This window comes from Elephas maximus, chromosome 1 (genome assembly GCF_024166365.1).
Source record: "Elephas maximus indicus isolate mEleMax1 chromosome 1, mEleMax1 primary haplotype, whole genome shotgun sequence".
NCBI lineage: Eukaryota > Metazoa > Chordata > Mammalia > Proboscidea > Elephantidae > Elephas > Elephas maximus.
Window position 1 is genome coordinate 232,112,733 of NC_064819.1, and position 22,659 is coordinate 232,135,391.

Sequence of the window (22,659 nt, forward strand, 5' to 3'; positions counted from 1 at the left end):
ATGTAGGTGTTTTTCAGTGAGCTTTTATATTTTTCTGTTCCTCTAGAACAAATGATTCTCATGTAGCCTCCATAAAAGACCTTTATTTACCATTCCCAAACATTTAATGCATTCCTGCATGTGCCCTAGGTTGGGAGGGGCATAGAAGTAAACATTGGTTAGCTTGGTATGTTAGGAAATATTTTGTTCATTATGTTGTAATATTAGTAAACGTGATAGCAAATCTGTCAGTGTTTTTAATATTTTAACATTATGAAACGTTTTAAAAATTGAGGTTAATTTTTATTAGCTGTAACTGAAGAGCAGCTTAAAAAATAGCTTTTAAGTAAGCAGGGTAACAGACATTCAGGGCAGGGTACTCTCCAGTAGCAGTTACTTAAACATAAGACTGGGAAAAGCTTCTGTTTACCTGCAGTAAATGTCAAGAACAGCTCACATTTACTGAGGGTAAAGAAATAAAATGAGGAAGGAAGAACCCCTCATATGCTGATAGCATGTGGAGTATTTATAAATTGTTTCTGCCAACTGGTATGGTTTTAAAAATACAGTCTTGAAAAATGTTTTATTCTCTCCTCCCTTTCTACAGGTAAAATATTACTTTGAGAGGGTCATGTGGTATTTTCATAAAAGAGCCAAGATAGAGTACCCTCAGTCTCATGTAATTACAAACATTTCTTACATGCCTTTTGGTTTAGGTGGCCAGCATATCTGACAGTAGTAGTAAGTTTGTTTGTTTGTTTGTTTTTTAAATGCAATACGATTTTTATTCCACTTTTTCTATATTCTAGGCTTTGTACTAAGTATCAGTGATACAAAAATTAATAAGAAATATGGCCTAACCTAAGGAGCGCACTTACTATGTTGTCAGTATAGGACGCTTTACTCTGTGTGTCTCTTACCTGTCTCTGTAAGTTGGGAAGAAATGAAGTGACTTTTTTTGTTGTTGTTAAATTAGATTTGTAATAATTATCTTGAGCTTGGAAGAGACCTTAAAAATCATCCCGTGGAATTCTCAGTATTAAGTTCATGGATGTGCTTCTTTGCTCAAGAGAAGGAATTTTATTTAACAACTAATATACAGGTTTATTTTTTTACTAGATGGAAGCAGTATGAAGCGTATGTGCAAGCTCTGGAGGGCAAGTACACAGATCTTAACTGTAAGTGTAGCTGCATTTTAGCTTCTTAAGCGCTGTGTGAATAGTCTTCTTTTAGATTGTCATTATAATCACAGGACGATTGGTTTACGAAAGTGAATGTCGTTGTTATTTAAGCGTTTTATTTAAAAATTATGTCCAGGCACTGTATTGGATGCTGGGAAATATCTAGATGAGTGAGACATAATCTCTTCCCTAGAGGAGTTCCCAGTCGCTGGGGAAGACCCTGTGTAATAACCGTATAATGGGATGACTGCTCTAATGGAATTACGTGTAGGGCTCTGAGAGAGCACAGATCGCAAAACTTGATTTGTTCCTACTCCCTTCTGTAGGGGAATTTGAACTGAGAGTCTGGAAGGGGGATATGCAGAAAGAAACAGTAAGAAAGATATGAGAGTTTAGATTATATACTAGGATATAGCTGTATGTTTACAGGTTTTTCAAAATTCTGCTAAAAAATAACGCGCACAAAGTTTGTAATTTCAAATGATTTTACTCTGTCACTCTTCACTGAGCTAGATAACGTGCTATCTGTTAGTATAAAAACCAATAATCTGTACAAGTTAAGAAGATTATGAAATTTTAGGGTAATTATCCATGCAGTTATCAGCATTTTTATTTGAATAGGTTAAAAATATATATGGTAATCAGAATTTTGTGAATATAAACATAGTTTCCTATATTCTGTTGGAAATGAACTGTGAAAACATTAATTCAGCCTAGTATTAGGTAGTTGTGGAGCACTGTAACACAGTTAACAAGGTGGAACGACACAGCGGCTGCAACAGTGGGCTTCAACATTTAGCATAACAGCCATCACAAGGGTGGCCCAGGACTGGGCATGAGGTCGCTGTGAGTCGGAACGACTCGAGGGTACCCAACAGTAGCAACTAAGTAACACCCTTGTCTCCTAAAGTAGTTCTCATGTTTGGGAACAAATTTCCTTATTAAACAATTAGTTGGGATAGAAACTAAAGACTTGATTAATTTTTTTGACCCTGGTTTTTATTCTCCTTGACAGAGGCAGTTAGAACTTCCTTAGGCTTTTGTTCAGTTCAGTTTGATCCTGAAATTATATTTCATAATGTTTTGGAATTTTTCCCTTTGTCGTCAGCCAATGATGTAACTGGCTTAAGGGAGTCTGAAGAGAAACTAAAGCAGCAACAGCAAGAGTCAGCGCGCAGGGAAAACATCCTTGTCATGAGACTGGCAACCAAGGAGCAAGAGATGCAAGAGTGTACTGTAAGTGTCTTCACGTTTCACAGGGCTTTCCTTAGGAACTGACTCTACCCCACATTGTTACATGTTAGTTTTACACTTCATGTGAAATATAATTCCATATTTTGTTAAGGTAGATATACTTTGAGCTGTAAATATACTAAATGTAAAATTTTGGTAGATGACATCTCATTTGGATTTAAAAATTTTTTGAACGTGACCAAGAAAGCAAAGGTTTTGAGTCATTCTCTGCAACGCCCGTGCTCTGTGAGAGTTGGCGTCCTCCCCCAGCGTGTTCCAGCCGGACTTCCGAGAGTGATGGACCGCGTCTGCTCCTCGCCGGGCCGTCCGGGCCAGCCCTCCGGTTTCTCTCCTCCTCCGGACTCCTCTGCGTGACATTGTTTTTCCTAGTACCAGCAACCTCAGCGTGTTCTTTTTGTTAGGGCTTTCGTTTGTATTCATCATGTCTACAAACCAGAATCCGGTGACATATTCGATCATCTAGATTTGGCTAAATTTAAACTCAGTTTTATGCTCTTTGGCAGTCTTAGCCATTCTTTATCTAGTAAACATATATATAAATTATACCCCCCAACGTCAGAGGCAACTGTATTCCTGTTGTATCTAACTTTCAGATTTTCTTTAACTCTTGTGTATTCTAATCATCATTCGGAATGGGTTAAAATCTTCTCATATGTAAGCCATTATTCTGGTCACTGGAGACAATGACATATAAGATACAGTCCTGTTCAACTACCGGTCATCCCCACCTGTGGCTATTTTTTAAGGCTGGAGAGTTGGTTCCTAGTAGTCTCACCAATAAATACAAATAATTTTTTTCTTATTTATGACTCCTCTCCCTGCCTGCCCTCCCCATTTTTTTTTCTTCTTTAACATCCATGTGTAATGGAGCAGGCACTACCTTTCAAACATCCGGTCTCAAAAGCGTTTCTTTCCTCCTTTTGCTAATATTCAGATTCTAGGTCTACCGTTTTTCATTCAAAAGTTCTAGGTCTCGCTGTGTGCATGGCACTGTGCTAGTTGCTTGTGCATGTAAAGGGTACATCATATGTGAATTTTACCTCCAAAGTGCTAACACCTGCTCAGTGGAGGGTGAATAATTATTTAATGGCTAGAGCCCATGGTCCTAAGATCTGATAATATCAGAGTGTCTCTTGAATTGTCTCTTCTTGATTTCCACTCTTGACGTACTAGTTGAGGTATCTTTACCACTTGCCTTGACACTATGTAACTGTCTTAGTTTCCTGGGGCTGCCATGAACATAACAAATGCTATAATATGGGTAACTTTACAGAACAGAAATGCATTTTCTTGCAGTTCTGGAGACCAGAAGTCTGAATTCAGGGTATTGGTCCTGTCAGCTCCTCCTGAAAGCTTTGACAGAGTAACTGTTCATGCCTCTCCTGGTTTCTGGAGAGTAGCCGTTCGTGCCTCTCCTGGTTTCTGGAGGCCGCTGGCAGTACTTGGTGAGCCTTTGCTGCATATGGGTACATCTGCCTCTGTTGTCACATGGCGTTTGTCTTCACCCCAAGTCTGACTCCTCTCCTTTTTAATAGGCTTTTTTTCTTAGAGCAGTTTTAAGTTCACAAAAAATGGCATAGAAAATAGAGTTCCCATATACTTCTCCCCCACACACAATTTCCCTCCTGTTGTTGCCGTCTTGCAGTTGTATGTTTGTAACAGCTGATGAATCACTATTGTTACACTGTCTGTAGTTTACTATAAACCAAACTCTATAGTTTATGTTAGAGTTTCCTCTGTTGTACAGTTCTGTGGGTTTTGACAAATGCATAATCTGTCATGTGGCCATCATTAAAGCATCCTACAGAATAGTTTCACTGTCCTAAAAATGCCCTGTGCTTCACGCATTCATGCCTTTTCCCTCCACTGTCCCCCTGAACCCTTGACAGCCACTGATTTTTTCTGACTCTCTAGCTTTGCCTTTTACAGGATGTCATATAGTTGGAATCATAGCATTATGGCACGTTCCCGTTGACTTCTTAGTAGTATGCGTTAAGACTGCTCCTTGTCTTTTTATGGCTTAATAGCTCATTTCTTTTTATTGCTGAGTAATACTCCATAGGATGGATGTACCACAGTTTGCTTATCCATTTGCCTGTTGAAGGACATCTTGGTTGCTTCCCATTTTGGGAAGTTATGAGTAAAGAGGCTATAAACATTCACGTGCAGGTTTTTATGTGGACATATTTTTGTTTCATTGGGCAAATGCCTAGGAGTGTGATTGCTAGACCATACGGTAGTCCTATGTTTAGCTTTTTAAGGAACTGCCAGGCCGTCCTCCAGAGTGGCTGCCCCATTTTGCATTCCCATCAACAACAGATGAGAGTTGCTGTTGCCCCACATCCTCACCAGCATTTGGTTTTGTCAGTGTCTGGGATTTTAGCCGTTCTAATCGGTGTATAGTGATATCTTGTTTTGACTCGCAATTCCCTCATGACATATGATGTTGAACTTTGTGTGTTTACTTGCAGTCTGTGTATCTTCGGTGAAGTTGCCAATCAGATTTTTTGCCCCTTTTGTAATTGGGTTGTTTGTTTTCTCATTGTTAAGTTTTTAGAGTTCTTAGTATGTCTTAAATCCAAGCCTTTTGTCAGATACGTGTTTTGTGCATATTTTCTCCCATTCTGTTGCTTATCTTTTCATCCTTTTAACAGTGTCCTTCACAGAAATTTTTTATTTTAATGAGGTCCAACTTACCAGTGTTTTCTGTCTGGATCCTCATTTTGGTATCATATCTACAAAAGTCATCGCCAAACCAAGGGTCACCTAGATTTGCTCCTATATTATTTGTAGAAGTAGAGATTTGTGTTTTACATTTAGGTCTGTGATAGATTTTTAAGTTAATTTTTGTAGCAGATGTAACTTAGATGGATTTTTTTCTTTTTACATGTGGATATGTAGCTCCCTTTTTATGAGACACCGCTCAGAAGGGATTGTCAGGACCCTCCCGTATTTAGTATGAGGTCATTAACTAATGTCATCTGCAAAGAAAAATCCTGTTTCCAAACAAGATCACATTCACAGGTACAGGGGTCAGGACTTGACTATACTTTTTGGGATGCAATTCAATCCCGAACAGTGGCTGCTGACTCATTTCTGATTCTCTTCCTATCCTGCGTACACTGGCAGCTTTGATGATATGCTGGTCAGTCTTCTGTGATGCCTTATTAACCTTTTGTCTTCTCAGCTTGCATTTTAAGGTCATACCAACTTGAACCCAACTTTTTCCCAGCCATATCTTTTACAGCTCTCCTCCATACAGGCCAGCTGAATAACTTTTTTTTCCCCCAGTTATGATAGAGTGAGGTTTGGCAGACAGAGAGGGCCATAGAAGCAGAAACACAAGAAAAGGGCAAGATTACATGTGGCAGATGAGAGCAGTTCAGCTTTGGTAGAGTCTGAAGTTTCCAGTGAAGAGTAGAGATAGAATCAGGAGTCTTGGATATTATTCCATACGTGAAAAGGAGAATTTTTAGGCAGGAGATTTGTGTGGCAGATGAGATTTGTGTTTTAGGTACATTACTGTAGCTTGAGTATGGAAGATGGATTTGAGAGGAACAAGACTGTAGGCAAGAAAACCATTTGGAAGACTCTTGAAATAGTCCAGATGAGATGCTGAGGCCTGAATTTGGCCACTGTTTGGAGGGCGGGGGAGAGGTAGATTTCAAACTATTTTTGGAGGCATAATTTCCAGGACTTGATCAGTTGGATGCTTTTGGGGGAAGGAATGAGGAAATGTAGGAAAGAATCATAGATGACTCTCAGGTTTATTTTGGGTGACAGGGTGAATGATGGTGCCACTGAGCTAGAACTTGTAGTTGTGCACTGTCAAGTCAGTTCCGGCTCGTGGCAACCCTATAAGATGGCGGAACTGCCCCACAGGGTTTCCTAGGCCACCGTCTTCACAGGGGTAGATCACCAGGACTTTTCTCCCACAGAGCCACTGCGGAGTTCAAAATACCGACCTTTCGGCTAGCAGAGGAGCACATAACCACTGCGCCACCTGGGCTTCTTAGTGTCTGCTATGAAGGCCAAATTAAAAGAGGAGAACAACAAAATACAGTTTTAGGGAAACTGAGGAGATAGAAGGCTTCCCCCAAAATAAGGCAATGAGAGTGATTAATGTCAAATGCAAAAGTAAGGTTCAGTAAAATATGAATTTTAGATTGCTTATTGAATTCAGCAATCGGGGCTATTGGCTACTTTAGTGAAACCTGGTCTAATTGAAGGTTGGAGCAGAAGCAAGATTGCGGTGATTTGCGTAGTGCCAGTTTTTAAAAGATGAAACACTTCGGAAAATTTATGGGGTCTAAAAGTACAGAAGTCCAAAGAAAATGAGGAAAACCTTCAGTGATGTGGATTGACACAATAGCCGTACAGTGGTCTCCAGGATAGCAACCACCATGAAGATGGTGTAAGGACCAGGCCACGTCTCACTCTGTATGCCCAAGGTGTAAAGGAGCTGAGAGTCAGAGCCAACACTTTGGCAACAAAAAACAACAAAGGTCTGTCAAATGGGAGTTTAAAGACATAGGACTTAAAGGGTAGACAGGATGGGGGTAAGGTACTAGAGGAGGCAGGAGGAAATAGGGTTAAATAAGCAGGTGGAGAGATTGACCGTGGGCAGGAAGGAGGGACACCTAATCCTCTTGAGCGTGGAAAAAAACTGGTCAGGATTGTATTTATTAGATACGTACCCTTTAAAATGGTTTGCCAGTTTACCCTCAGTTTCCAGTTCAGCTAATCATACCTGTTGCTGTTTAGCCAATTCCAACTCATGATGACCCCATATGTGCAGAGTAAAACTGCACCCTTTTCTTCCTGGGTGCTTCTGAGTGGGTTCAAACTTGCAGCCTCTGGGTTAGTAGTCAGTCACTTAACCGTTTGCACCACCCAGGGATTCTCTAAGCTAAGCATAGAAAAAATAAGATAGCACTTTGGAAACCTCTCTCTACAGGTCTTCTCTCTGCTCTGGCATGTGAACACGTGTTCGATCTTTTGATTATGTAATTCTTTATTTCTTTTGTCTACATGCAGTCTTTATTTAGCTAATTTTGAGTGTAAGGCTGAAGTTTGCCAGAGAAAAAGCTCTTACTGGCTCTTTAAAATACTTGCTTAACTGCTTATTTTATTTGTAAGTGAAATCTATCGTTTTTGCTCTCCCCGGGGGTATTTGTGTTTTCTACTTAGTCTTTTGCCCTTCAGCCAAAAATGGCTGTAGGCGTAAAACTGACTTTTAAAACATTGATGCTGTGTTCTCTTCCCTAGCACCTGAAATTCGTTCGTTCTAGTCAGATTTGCCTCTTTTTTTGTAACTGATATTTCCTATCGATAACAGCTTTCATCTCATCATTTGTCAGGTCTACCTTTCATTCAGATTCTGTCCCATCCTTCAGTATGTCTTCTACGTATTGGAAGTTGATAGTAGCGACTCTGTTGAACAAAGGACTCCTGTCTCTTCCTGCTCCTCTCTCTCTAATAGCTTATGCTGTTGGTATGCCCCTAAACAACCGCTGCCATCAAGTCCACTCTGACTCGTAGCGACCCTCGGAAACATGATATGATGTTGGCACCTTTTGCCCTGACAGGAGATGGAATCATGTTCTTTTTCAGAATTTTTTCCTCTTACCCTAATGACAGTGAAGATATTGTCAGTAAATAATAATATACTAGCTACTTATGACAATAAGAACTTGAAAAGAATGTTTATATATCAGATATTATCGTTAAGAATTATGTACCATATTGTTGATGAATGGAGGAGAAAATTATTTGGCTCTGAATGTTATAATTAAAATTTTTGGGAAACTTACTACCAAGAAACTGAACTAAACTGTTCGGCTGTATCTGACTAAATAAATACCCTTGAGCTTTTACATCCTCAAGTATTACTTCATTTCTTACCTAGAGGAGATGTTTTATTATGTTTCTGATTTATTCTTTCTCATATTGGTGATAAATATGGATTAGAAATAAGGTCATTATCAGAAACTAAGCTACAATCACATTTTACTATAAGTAACTAAATCTCCCTCCTCTTGGGACTTTGTAAACCTGAACAGTAACTGAGTAGTCAGTGTTCCAGAGCCAGCGCCTTTGTTAGTGGTGTGAGTCCCTGGTGGATGCCATGTGCATACTTGTTCTTATTAGATCATTTTAGCGGCTGCCCTAACATGGTTTAAAGTAAGTTACTTTTAACAGTCTCCTAAATGAAAAGTTATTTCTCTTTGCTCAGTGAGACAGTATTAAGTATAGTCCCAGTCCACTTAGTGTATTATGCCTTTTAATAAATTTACGGTAGAAATTAGCTGTGTGTGAAATCTTAACTTTAACCCTATTTAAGCCATAGTGTGGAACAGGATATCTTGAACCAGATCTGCTTTGGGTGTGAAGAAAGTGATGAAGTTAATGCTAATAAACCATATTTCATGTTTGGAAATGCATTTTTAGTGCTAATAAATAGTGCAACTGAAGTCGAAATTGGAGGTTTAATCTGTAAGTAGAGGGTTCTGGTATGGTGGGAAAAGCCCCAGACGGAGTAAGGAGACCTGAGAACTAGAATTCTAGTCCTAATTCTGGCACTAAACTAATTGTATCCTTGTTCAATTGGCTTATTTAATCTCTCAGAAATAAGCTGCTTGGGCAAGACCATTCATCTTCCACTCTTACAAGTACGTGATTTAAATCTACTCAGAAGGGGGAAAAGATGAATATATACTTTATTTTGGCTTGAAGTGCTTTGGAGTTTTGCTTTCGTAAAGCTGTACTGCCAACTCGTATAAACATAAGTACTATATATTTTTAAATGGAAAAATGCACATGTGTTTTAAATTTTAATCTTATACCTAGTGTATTTTTAGGGGACTTTTACATAGAATAATTTCCATAGGCACAAATATTAGAACAAGTAAACTGAAAGATTTCACTCTTACATAATTCATATTTTAGCTTAAAGACGATAAAAAAAACTCACTTCATTTTAGCATTAGATATACTGCAGTATTTTGCATTTTTATTGTGAAAATTCTCTAATTGTGATATAACTTCAAGTATTTTCAAGTCTATCCATTTTAGCGACTTTACAGTATATAGAATATTAAACTTTGTCTTTATAATTAAACTTTTTTTTTTTTTAAAGAGGGCATCAGAATTTATTTATTTTTATGGGGTGGGGGCACTCTTTTGGTTGCGAAGTAAGAGGTAGTCCCTTTATTTAAAGGCTCCAAATACAGGAATGCAATCAAATGACCTGAATTCCCACATGGAAAACCTTAAATAGTTATTTTTAATTTGTATTTTCCTAGAGGATTTTTAAGATCAAAGGGGAGCAGCTTAATAATTAAGTTAGCACGTCCAGTGAATGAAAGAGATTTTACCCCATCTCCTTACATTTGTTTCCTTTGATTTCGTGGTAATTGTTTCTTTTGTTTTGCACAGACTCAAATCCAGTACCTCAAGCAAGTCCAGCAGCCTAGTGTTGCCCAACTGAGATCAACAATGGTAGACCCAGCGATCAACTTGTTTTTCCTAAAAATGAAAGGTGAACTGGAACAGACTAAAGACAAACTGGAACAAGCGCAAAATGAACTGAGTGCCTGGAAGTTTACGCCTGATAGGTAAACAAATCATACTCCCCAGTCAAGACTTCCCTGACAGTCCCACTGCGAGAAAGCTGTGGTGGGAAAGCCAAGTACTCGTTTCCACACCAAGACTCAGACTTTTTGAGCCAAAAAAGCCACATTCTTTTACTGTCCAGCTTGTAATGGTTAATGTAAAACTTACCAGGTGAACCTTGTGTTTCAGCTCTTTCTCTTCCCCTTCCCCTTGCTTCAGAGGCCTGATGGCGTCGGACTATTCCGAAGAAGTGGCTACCTCCGAAAAATCCCACTTCTAGGAATTTTAGACACTTGAGAAATGTTTCTGTTTGAAGAAAATAGAGGGAGAAACAGAAGTCTTAAGTCTGTGGCACACTGTGTCTTCAGACAGTTTGGAGGAATGAAAACCTAGAGATTTTAAATCATGAATTGAACATGTAAAATTCCAGTAAAATGTAAAAATGGAATATGCATCGCTCTTAACCTTGAGCATAGTGACTTAGAGACACTGTATATTAGTTTTGCCAATAAGACTGTGGACTATATGATTGTTGCTGAACTTCTGGGTCAAAACTTGAATGAGGTAATTTTGCCTTTAAAGGGTTTATTTTCTAAGAACCAACTTTTAATAGTCATGAGAGATTCAACTAATAGACGTCAGTACAAGTAGTTCATACACTTAACCGTTTAGTTTGGGGCTCTGTGTTACTTGATTGAGCCTTCAATCAATGGTTTTAATCAACGGTGTGTGTTCTTTGAATGGTCGCTGATGCTGTAGACAATCTTAACCAAGGACTGTACAAACACAGAGGTGTGGTTATCAAATTGAGGTTTAAACTGTTCGAAGCATTATAACATTCATTTCACAACCAGATTGTATAAGGATTTTGGCTGTGATGAGACTCCTGCATTATTTTCTTTTTTTCTAGTAGTGAAATTGATTAAATCCCCATTCCATTCAACAGGCACCTGTTGAAAGAGCATTGTCGTGGTGTTAATAGGGGATGTGTTCCTTCATTGTATTTGGGCCTTTTGTATTACACTCATGATATTAAATGTGCCTTGAAATAGTTGTTTTTTAAAAGTTCAAGGAATACTATGATGATTTTGTTGTACTTTAACATTATAATTTGGGGGGCTGTGGAGAGCAGGTTGATTTTGGAAAAACTGTTGCTGTGCTCTTCAGAGTGAAGGAAAAGGCTCTGTGTCTCATTTAAAAGACCTACTGTTTTCCAGCTGGTACCATAACCAGAGAAGGAGATTTAACACTTGTTACTTTTTAAGACTTTATCCCAAGAGATTGCAGTAGAAGTTAATGTGGGACAGCTTCACAGGGTGCCTGCCGGAAGATTGGGGAGATACTGTGTTGAACTGTGGGCTGGCCTAAGTGAGACACTGAATTGAAAAAGGTATTAGTGATCATTTCTAGCAAATTTATTTGCTCATTTAGATAAATGAGGCATTATTTTCGTCATGCTTCCATCCAATCCTGGAGGTGAATTTTTTCATCAGCTCGTTCTCTAAGGCACCAGTTTGAATTTTCACTTGGTGATAATGGAGTCTAAGATGAGTGGAAGATAAAGGTTCCAGCTTGTCCCTGCGGTTAAGTGCAGTTTTAACAAGGGTGACTAAGTTCTCTTAATCATTCCAATCACTTGTAAGTATCTTGTACGTTTGCACTCTAGGGAACTGATTTGTGGGGCAGGGGGTGGGTTGAAGAAGTGGTTTGTGTTACTTCAGCAAGAAATCCGTTTCTAAAATTCCCACTCTTTGTAGCTGCTGGAGGGTAAGTAATATCTGTTTGAAATGAGCTTACCGTGCCAGCATTAAGGCTTCGGTATATCTTTTATGCCATTTAAGGTCTCAGTGGAAATGGCCCAAGTATTAGTACATCAAGAAGTAATTCATCAAGTGTGTTATTACCACATATTGAAATTTAGCCATCATCTTTCTTTGCCACTTGGGTAACAGTCACTTTGACGTCTTTTTTTCTTTCTTTTTTTTTTTTTTTTTTTTTATTAATGCTTGTGTATAAATTTGAAACAGTGGAGAAAAGTAGAGGTGAAAAGTGAGAGCCACTCCTGGACATGACCTTGATCTTCCTCATTCTATTTTTCAGGAGCAGTGACCACTGTTAAATTTCTTGGGTTTCATCAAGATAATTTATACACACATAAGAAACCTTTTTGTGAATATTGGTTTTAAACAAATGTGCTCATGCTGTATGTTACATACAGAAATCATCTGTTGCATGTAGGGTCACCATGAGTCAGGACTGACTTGATGGCACCTAACAACAGATGTTTTACAGTTTTTTTTTTTTTTTAACTTAATCCCTTGGTGGTTCCCCCCCCTTTTTTTTAGTACATCTAGATTATTTTTAATAGTTACATAAAATTTCCATTATATCAATGATCATAATTTATTTTAATCACCTATCGATAAATATTATATTTGTCCTGTAAAAAATAAGCTATAAATCTGAGTATATGGGGCACTATAAATGCTTTCTTAATTTGGAACAAATGATCAATCAAAACTTCGGAATAATTTGAGTAGGATTGTTTCCTGTCACCTATTTTCTGCTTTAATTTTGAGGGAGGAGATTCCCAGAATTAATTATCTTTTCTACTTTAGTTAAAATATTTAATTCCTGTGACAGTGCATATACATTTTAGAGAGGTTTCCGTGTTTCGGCAGCTTGCAGTTTGCATTTAATCATTTAGGTAATTATGTGTACATCTCTCCAAAAGAGCCTGGTCTCTAAAGCAAATGTGCAATGTCCATTCCTCTTTATCAATTCTTACCTTGAAGGATTTTCTAGTTGCTTTGCGAGTTCTTTTATTTTAGGATTGGGTTGGATTTTTTGTTCTAATTTTAAAACAGTTACTCCAAAGATATTTTTAAGTGAATTCACATCTTTTATTTCTGTGATACGATGCGAGCACCATATGAGTTTCACGTGGTTAATAAAATGAAGTAAAATTACAGAATATTTAAAGAAAAGCCGTTTTTAAAGATTTGGTTTAGTAATCACTAATTTTAGAAATGATAGGGATTATCTGAGGAGTTTATGAAAAGGTGTGAATTTTTATAAATGAAACACTGCATCAGGATTTGTGATATATGGGGTTAAATTAAGTCACAAATTAACATGTAAATTCTGCAGTGTATTTCTAAGCTTTATTAAATTCATATAAAAGGAAAGAAATTTCAAGTTGGTTGGAAAACGCTGATGCTAGAAAACAAAACTGCAAGAAAAGAAAGCTGTGGGTTGCGGGAGCATCGGCAGGAAATGGAGAAGGCCATAGTAGCTGGCAATGCCGTGTTTCCTGTTTCTCCTTCATTTGGCCCCTAAGCTCTTTTCAGCAGAGGTGAAGTCTGGGGCACTAGTGGGAAAATGGAGCTACTGTAGCAACAAACAAGAACATCAGCTAAGAAGTTGCCATAAAAAAAGATAAAACTCTTGCCACATGCTAACTCACGGCTTTGTCCTTAGGCTTGCTCCTTTGAAAAGTAGTCACCCAGGCTTTACTGTACCACATAATTTTGTGAGGAAACTTAAACAACAAACTTTTGCTTGGATTATATTTGCTTAATACGTGCTAGATAAAAGCACCTTGCAGCATTGCCTCAAAAAGTGCTCACGTTTTTAAAGTTCCGAGACTCCATAGGCTCAGACCCATTCTGAAGTAATGTATGAGGCAGCTGAAAGCCCTGCTGAAAGAAGGAAACAGCAACAACAAAAAAATACAGAGTCCTTTAAAAAAAGATGATAATCTCTGTGGTTATTGCTAAGGCTAAAGAAAAGCTGTTACGTTTTATTGAGAAATTTATGAGAACATTTAATTACAGTTTTGCCCTTGTTTATGTTCCTATAGGTTCCTATAACATGTTGCACTAGCAGTTGGAAACCAGTTGGTTGAAAGTATGGCACTCCTAATTTAGTAAACATTTATATACTTGAATTGTTTATGGCAAGTAACCCCTATCTTATATTTGTGTCCCTAGGATAATCTTTTATAACATGAATAAAATTTTAACTATATATCAATATTAAATTGATAAAAACATGGAACATGTTGCACCTTGTGTCCCAATTAAGACAATTCAAATGCAAATAACACGTAAGAGAACTGAAGGATTGATGAATATAAAGAGCCTTAAGGCTTCAAAAAATAAAAAACTTGATTACTGAACATGCCTCATTTAATGTGATAGCTATGTCCTGGAGAAGTGTGTAAGATAAGTGTACTGGAGAACTGCCTATTAAGAGTAATTTATTAAATGCTTTTCTAGCAAGAATAAATATCCTCATTTGTTTCTATTATAGGTACTGATTTTTATGTATTTTGTATTTTAAAGAAGTGTACATTTGTGACTGATGTTGCACATGCCTTTTCGAGAACTTTACTGTTCAATAAAGCTAATAAGGACCTTCTTAATACTGTCATATTCAAGAGGTGTGTTAATTAACTGACCAGTTTATACTTCAAATGATAATTTAGAGTGAAATAGTTTTCAGAGTCAATTAGTAATAGAAACAAAATTGGCTGTTTGGGCACTTTTTGTTTAAGGTTTATTTTTACTACTGTTTTGGCAAAATACTGAAACGGAGAAGATGGACGTGTTCCAGAGAAGAAGCTGGTAATTGACAGGGCGGTGCCCTGCTGTGATGTAATTACATTCTGTGCCTGTTACATTGATCACTATAATAACTGTAAACAAAGAAGCTTGTAGAGGGTTTTGTCTTCATTTTGTGATGAATGGCTCTTTCCTTTGCAGCCAAACAGGCAAAAAGTTAATGGCGAAGTGTCGAATGCTTATCCAGGAGAATCAAGAGCTTGGAAGGCAGCTGTCCCAGGGACGTATTGCACAACTTGAAGCAGAGTTGGCTTTACAGAAGAAATATAGTGAGGAGCTTAAAAGCAGTCAGGATGGTAAGGGACTTTTTGAAAAGTTTGCTTAACTTTGCACTGGCTTTAAAAAACTGCCAGGCATGAATATTATAGGTTAGATTCTATACATGCTAACCTCTGCCCGTGATTATTTAAAATTAGGGACGGAACATTTCTAGTTGAGAAAAAAAAAAGCAAACAAACTCATTTTAGTTGTTTTTCCCCCCACCCTCCTAATTGTTTACTGTGCAAACTTCATACATAGTTTTTATGGGGGTAGAGGTTGATGAGAGACAGAAAGGCCATTGTTATTACCAAAACATTACATAGATGTACAGCTTTATATCTTCATTTAGCCAATTTCTCTAAGTAAATCTTGGAAACATTTGACTGTTCTAGTGGTCTCAAAGTAGATAGTTGATTGTATTTGTGAAGGTCCTGTTTAGTGAATTAGAGATTTAGTATTTAAATTTGCTAACACAAATGAAACTTGTCAGCTCCTTTTTTTGTAAGTATAGCTGCATCTGTGCTGTTTCTTCTGTATATGAGGCAGATTCATAGTAAGGAAAACACCCAAACTCTTTGAAAATTTAAATTGAGATTGGTGTATCTGATACCAGTAGCCAAAGTAATATCTTTATAAGTACTTTTTCCAAGTGATAGTTCTTAGGTCTTATTACTCATAGACATAGTATATTGATATTATATGGCAGTGAGGCTTTTGTGGTTTGTTTTTAAAGCCCTTTTAGAATTTGTTAACAATCTTCAAGAATTATTTTCTGTGATTTTTGTTCTTGTATGTTGAACAGTCCCTGATGACAGCAAGGCCAGCAACCAAGTAGGCCTCTTTGGAGTGTTAGTGTACCGTGCTGTATCCTAAGGGCTAAGCCTGCTGTGGAGCTTAGACACTGGCCAGAAGAGGGTGGGGAGCAAGAAGCCTGGCAGTGTGGGCCCATAGGTGGACTTGGGGCAGATTGTGCTGGCTGTGACCAATTGTACGTGGCTAGCTAGATAGGTGGTTTGGGTCAATATAAACTCTTGCTTTTAGTATGTTTGATTCTAAGCTCTGTCTTTCCTCAAAAACAAACTTGTTCTCACCTCACTATTTTAAAATTTTAAGCATAATTTTTAAGGCATACTGTTGCGGATTTAGACTTATATTTATTCATTTAACAAACAGCTGGCTTTGTGGGAGCCACTAAAATATTTTAAAATGTGTTATAAGAGATAATAAAGTAGGTTTGACTCTCCTTTGCACAGAACTGAATGACTTCATCATCCAACTTGACGAAGAAGTGGAGGGTATGCAGAGCACCATTTTAGTGCTTCAGCAGCAACTGAAGGAGACACGCCAGCAACTGGCTCAGTACCAGCAGCAGCAGTCTCAAGCCTCCGCCCCCAGTACCAGCAGGACTACATCTTCGGAGCTTGTAGAGCAGGCAGAGGCCACCAGTAAAGACTGCAGTCGCCTGGTTAACGGACCAAGTAATGGCAGCTCCTCCCATCAGAGGACGTCTGGGTCTGGATTCCATAGGGAGGGGAGCGCAACTGCAGATGACTTCCCTTGTTCTCCAGGGAGTGGGAATAAGGTCTCCAACAGCTCTGAAGAGAGAACTGGCAGAGGAGGTAGTAGTTACGTAAACCAACTCAGTGCGGGGTATGAAAGTGTAGACTCTCCCACGGGCAGTGAAAACTCTCTCACACACCACTCAAATGACACAGACTCCAATCCTGACCCTCACGAGGAGAAAGCAGTGAGTGGGAAAGGTAACCGAACTGCGGGTTCCCGCCATGTGCACAATGGCTTGGACTCAAGTGTGAATGTACAGGGTTCAGTTTTGTAATATTTTTCCAGCAAATTTTTATACAGTGTCATTTAATTTGAGGAAAGATACTGTCCAGAAAATTAATGCATACTTTTGTCACAATTTGCCTTTTTTGTGGGTGTGGTGTTTTTTTTTTTTTTTTTTTCCTTTTTGCTTCAATACCTCTGCCACTTTGGAACTTGTAACCGTTAATTACTTTGAATGTTGCTAAAAGGACATTTTGTGTAGGGTCAGGTTATTTTTATATGAGTTAATGTGAAGTTGTAAATGGAAATCTTTCTTAAAGTATAACAATGATGTCTGTATAAATCTGTGTATATCTAGAACCTGTGCTGTGTGATGGCATTTGGACTCACGCTGTTATTATACTTACACAACAGTCGGACTTGTTATGGTAGATGTGGTTTATGACTGCCAAGTTTGCCCAGTATAGTAGTTTTATCACTAAAAGTTGGACTTGTTGGTGGAGTCCTATAGTAGTTTCAGTGTTAGATACAGTTTTTTCACCATACATCTGTGCATTTTCTCTTTAGGTGACTGAATGTTTAAGAAATATGTGCGCATAGTTGCTCAGTTTTTATGAACTGTTGTATCCTGTTAATGCATATGGCTCTGTGACTCTTAATATATCTTAACCTGTACTGACCAAACCTAAATAAAGATTTTTATTGTAACTTCTTCACTAGTTGTTGCTTTGTTTTGTTGTGTTTATATTTTTCCATTCATTTCCATTGAATTGCTGAATTCCTACTCATTATTCTTCAACACACCCCAAAAGTGAAACTTGAGCCCATGCATCAATTTTAATTGTGCATTTATTTTTTTTTAAGTGTATGCCTTTCTTTGCAAAAAGAACTTGAAGTTAGACTACACTGTTAATAACAATTTAATTTTTTTCCTGATTTGTAAAAATATAGTCACCATAAAATATTTGAAAATACAGAAACAAAGAAGAAAATAGTCTAGGTATTGGCTAGATTTTTATTAGAAAGCAGAATTTGGTGTTGTGAACTGATTTCAGGTAGTTGTGTATGCAGTCAGTGATGTTTGTTTTAAAACATTGGCCAGTGCTACTGATTTGACTAATAACAGGTATCTGCTAATACTGACATCAGTAAACCAATGAGGGTGTGAGCAGGTATAATTTGTAGAATGTAGGAGAAAATGTTTTTAAGATAAAAGACTCAGTTTGCTTTATTTTCTCCATCTCACTTAAACATTAAATATCAAGATGTGTGGTACTGGATGGCTTTAGAATATAGCATTTCATATATGTGGATGAAATGAAATGTCATTTTTGCTAGAAGCAAAATAGTTGCTGTAGACATCAATTGTAGTATAATCCAGGAGCCTCAAGTGGAGATTTTAACACTAGAAATTGAGGAACATCTTTGAAATTAACTGCTGTGTTGTTTTCTTGGTAGCTGGCATACAGGTGTATCAGTGGTCCTTGGTGGTGTACTAGAAGATACTGCACTTCCTGTCTTTTGATTAACCTTTTGTGCATTTGCTAAGGTGAATAAAAAAATGGCTTATGACAATTAAACATTTTGGTGTATACTGAAATACTAAGTAATATTCCCTTGATTTATTTATTAAATACTGTGGCCTTTGGGTGTGTGCTCTTAACTCACTCAGTTTAAACAAAAATGTAATTCTTTCCTGTTGATGTGCAATTGGTGTTCAATAGGAAATTCATTTTCAACTGGCTTATAGTTTTATGACAAAATTCAACATAGACCTGTTATGTGATATTACCAATTTTCACATTTGTGTTGAGTCTGCATTAACAGCTGACTAACATAGGAGAGAACTTAGGATAGCGCATAGAGTCAGCGTTCCTTGTTTCCAGAACTGAGTTGCTTTCTTTGCTGGAATAACTATGATAATAAATAGGAGACATGGTAGATGATAGGTTGAGGGAGTGCCTTCTGGAGGGACTGGGTTTGAATCATGGCTTTACCTCTTAAACTGTTACATGATTTCAGGACATGAACCTCTCCAGCTCAGTTTTTCCCTGTAAAAGCACTATATGAGCCAACATATGAAGTGCTTACGACGATGCCAGGCACACAACGACTGTGCAGTAGATGCTAGCCATTACTGTGAGTGGCTAGCATCTACTGCACAGTCGTTGTGTGCCTGGCATCAAAGTGAAGTTTCAATCCTGATGACAGACCTTTGTCAAATATAAATTTTGCCCAAACACAAATGTTACCGTTTGAATTGTTTCTGCTAAGAGAAAAGATAGTTGTTTTAATTCAGTGGATTGTGAATATCTTTGATGTGGAAGTGAAAAGCTGCCTGAGTTGACTCCCTTTGTTAAAAGTTCATTAACCCGTTGCTATCTAGTTGATTCCGACTAATGGTGACCCCATGTGTTACAGAGCAGAACTGCTTCATAGGGTTTTCTTGACTATACAGATGCAGATCGCCAGGCCTTTCTTCCCAGCATCGCTGGGTGAGTTCAAACCACCAGCTTTGTGCCACTTAGGGACCTAAAAGTGCATTTCTGAAAACCAAACCAAACTCCCTGCCGTCGATTTCTGACTCAGCGACCCTATAGGACAGAGTAGAACGGCTTCGTACGGTTTCCAAGGCTGTAATCTTTATGAAGGGGACTGCCACATCTTCGTCCTGCACAGCAGCTGTGGGCTCGAATTGCTGACTTGGCAGTTAGCAGCCAAACGCTTAACCATTGAGCTACCAGCTCTCCTAAAAATGCATTATTTCTAAAGGGGACAAGTGGGAGCGCCTGTGCATACTTTTGGTAACTTCCTGGAAACAAAAGAGAAATGCAGCAGTTGCCCGAAGAAACTCGATGCGTACCGCCAAACAAGGTTAATTTTAAGCAACAACAACTTGGATAAACCCCCGGATTAGGAAGAAAACTTCAATGTCTCTAACAGAATCAGAGTTGCACTACGAAGATAGTTCAAAAAAAAAAAAAGCCCTAACATTTTTTGACATCTATTGGGTGCCTACATGCCAATAACTGATAAGAATTTTATATGCATTTTCATTTCGCTCTGTGAGGTAGACCCTTGTTATTCCCACTTAAAAAAAAAAAAAAAAAAACTTATTGAAGGGAAAATGGGCTTAAAAGGGTTAAGTGACCACCAAAGCGTTGGTAAGTGTTGGAATTGTCACTAAGACCCTTGCTAATTTCCACCTCAAAGGTGGCAGCTGAACCAAGTCTGTTTCCAAGGAGCCTTCATTGTGCTAGGAATGGCTGTTAAAATGCCTCCCTTCAGCCTCTTGAATAGGAAGGAGACATGTCTGAGCTCCTGGTTGCTGCACCAAATACTTGAGAGTCAGAAATACAGTTACATAAAATGGCAATGCAGTGATAAGAAATACAAATTGCTGAGATGTTAAGTATACAGTTGACTGATGTAACGATCTAAGAGGGTCCAGTTAAGCATATTTTCTTAGAAGTGACTACTTTGGCCTTTGAGGGAAGTGATGCACGTCAAGTTGTGGAAAAGAGGTCTGAGAACACTGCAGAGGTCTGGCATCAGGTGGTGGGCCAGTTGCCATGTTTTCACATAAGGGTTCGCAAATACGATTATCAGGAAGATTTTAATGTACATAAAGTGCTTGTACACAGAGTTCAATAAATGTCAGTTTCCTTGGCCTCTCAGCTCTATTTGATGCAACTGACCACTTTAGATCCTACGACACTTCTGGAAAACAATGCAAAGCCATTCTTTCCATCTGGCAATTTTCTCTTTCATGTTCCCTATTTCTATACTTAATTGTGGTTTATCCCCTGTACTCAGTCATTGCCTACTGCTTTTCTCTGGTGACACTTCATTCCCACGGGTACAAATCGCCACCCTGGATAATGACCTAGCATGGGAGCGTTGTGCTGAGGAACTGTTGAGCTACCCCTAGTGGTAAGGAGTGTGCTGCTAACCTCCAGTATGTGTCTAGCCCACTTTGGTGATTCGTTTTCCCTTATTGGTAAATTCTGCCTCTGGCCAAACCCTGCTGCACTCCTACAACTGTTTGTGGAACTTAACCAAGAATGGTTGTCAAGGTCCCTTGGGGATAACTGGCTGGGCCCTGCTGTAATGGTGGCCCATCTGAGGCAGCTAGAGATCATAGCGGCTCCCTGCCTACTCACTCCTGCTTACCACTCTAGGTAGCATATGATCTTAGATCTAGAAATAATTTTAAAAATTATTCTTTTCCACAACGAATATCAAAAAACAATTTACAAACAATTTTTTAATTATTCTTTTCACTCCCCAATTCATTATTCTTGGTCACCATCTGGCCCAGACATAACTATGAGGTAGATAGTAATGAGCAGTTGTAATGAAAAGTCCCCAGAGGAGAGGTGCTGTGTGTATGCAAATACCTTCTAAAGATCCGCTGTAAATTGGTTCTGGGTAGAGTCTTCAGGTAGGAGACAATGGAATATATCCCTTGGATCCAGAACAACATTTGCATATTCCTGTGCTAAGCACTGTGTAATAAAGAATGTATTTGTATTCATTCACATTTAATGTCTCGCAGTGGTTAAGAGCTATGACTGCCAAGGTTGGCATTTCAAATCCACCAGCCATTCCTCGAAAACTCTATGGAGCAGTTCTATTCTGTCCTATAGGGTCGTTATGAGTCAGAATCGACTCTACAGAAATGGGTTTGGTTTTGGAATGTGCTAGGAACTGCATAAAGCTGTGTAACAAGATCACCTTGCAAAGTTTATAGTCTAGTAGAGGAAACAAATGAAACTAGGAGTCATAAAGTGGTAAACGCGAAGATAAAGTTATGTATAAGATACCGAGGGGACACCAACTGCAGGAGACAGAAAGGCTTGGAAGAAGTGATGCCTGAGGGAAGTACAAGAGGGAGGTTTCTGGCTTGGTTAATGTAAGATACTTGTACCACACACTGACAATTTGAGTAGAAACAGATGAGAAAGATTGGAAGAGGTGCATATAATGAGATTGTTAAATTTGAAGTACTCATGGGACATTTAAATAAACTAAGACTAATTATTTGGAATAAAATGGATATTGAGAACGTATCACCATAACTGAAGGTCCCTGAGTGGCACAAATGGTTTGCACTCAGCTGATAACCAGGAGGTCAGAGGCTCTAAACCACCCAGCAGCACTGAGGAAGAAACAGGCTTGGTGATCTGCTTCCCTAAAGATTACAGCCAACTCGACTCTGGAACACATGGGATTTCTCCAAAGAACACCTCAGCGACACAACAAAAACAAAAATCAACAACAATCACCATAACTGGATATGTCCATGTGAAACTAGTGAGTCCATTCCAAATGCACATGAAATTCCAGCCATCACTGAGTACCCCATCCAAGTCCTTACCCTTTACTCAAGCACGCCTTATCATTTTTGACACATACGTTGATGACGGCTCAATGTTCATTACTACTCAAATGGTTGTAAGTCTCTATACCTGTGGCTGACTCTAATTCCTACGGGGCTTCATGCAGCCCTCAGGAATTGTTATAAGGAATGCTTCCGGATGATAATCATGAAAATTCATTAACATTTATTTAACAAACATTAAAGTCCCTACTATGTGAAGATTTTTACCAACTTCTGCACTCTGAAATTGATCAAACATGCAATCAAGATGCAATTATAATTACTGGTGATTGGAATACAAAAGTTGGAAACAAAGAAAGATCAAAAGTTGGAAAATATGACCTTGGTGATAGAAATGATGCCAGAGATTGCATGATAAAATTTTGCAAGATCAGGAAAATATGAGCCCAAAAGACAGAAAGGGCCATATAAACCATAGACTACATCAGCCTGAGACCAGAAGAACTAGATGGTACCTGGCTACCACCAGCGACAGTCCTGACAGGCAACACAACAAAGAGTCCCTTACAGAGCAGGAAAGTAATGGGATGCAGAACTCAAATTCTAGCAAAAAGAC

At 38.4% G+C, this 22,659-nt stretch overlaps 1 protein-coding gene across 7 annotated transcripts in view; it reads left to right on the forward strand.

Annotated features, from left to right (window-relative positions):
* The window catches only part of WTAP (WT1 associated protein), a 32,938-nt gene extending 15,523 nt beyond the window's left edge, over positions 1 to 17,415 (forward strand). For all 7 annotated transcript variants that reach the window (XM_049904881.1, XM_049904844.1, XM_049904837.1 and 4 more), the window contains 5 exons: positions 1,099 to 1,157; positions 2,269 to 2,396; positions 9,852 to 10,030; positions 14,795 to 14,949; positions 16,168 to 17,415. In XM_049904881.1, the coding sequence (XP_049760838.1) occupies positions 1,099 to 1,157; positions 2,269 to 2,396; positions 9,852 to 10,030; positions 14,795 to 14,949; positions 16,168 to 16,751 (1,105 nt within the window). In that variant the 3' untranslated portion in view covers positions 16,752 to 17,415. The remainder of the gene's footprint in view (positions 1 to 1,098; positions 1,158 to 2,268; positions 2,397 to 9,851; positions 10,031 to 14,794; positions 14,950 to 16,167) is intronic.
* Positions 17,416 to 22,659: the final 5,244 nt, after the last annotated feature.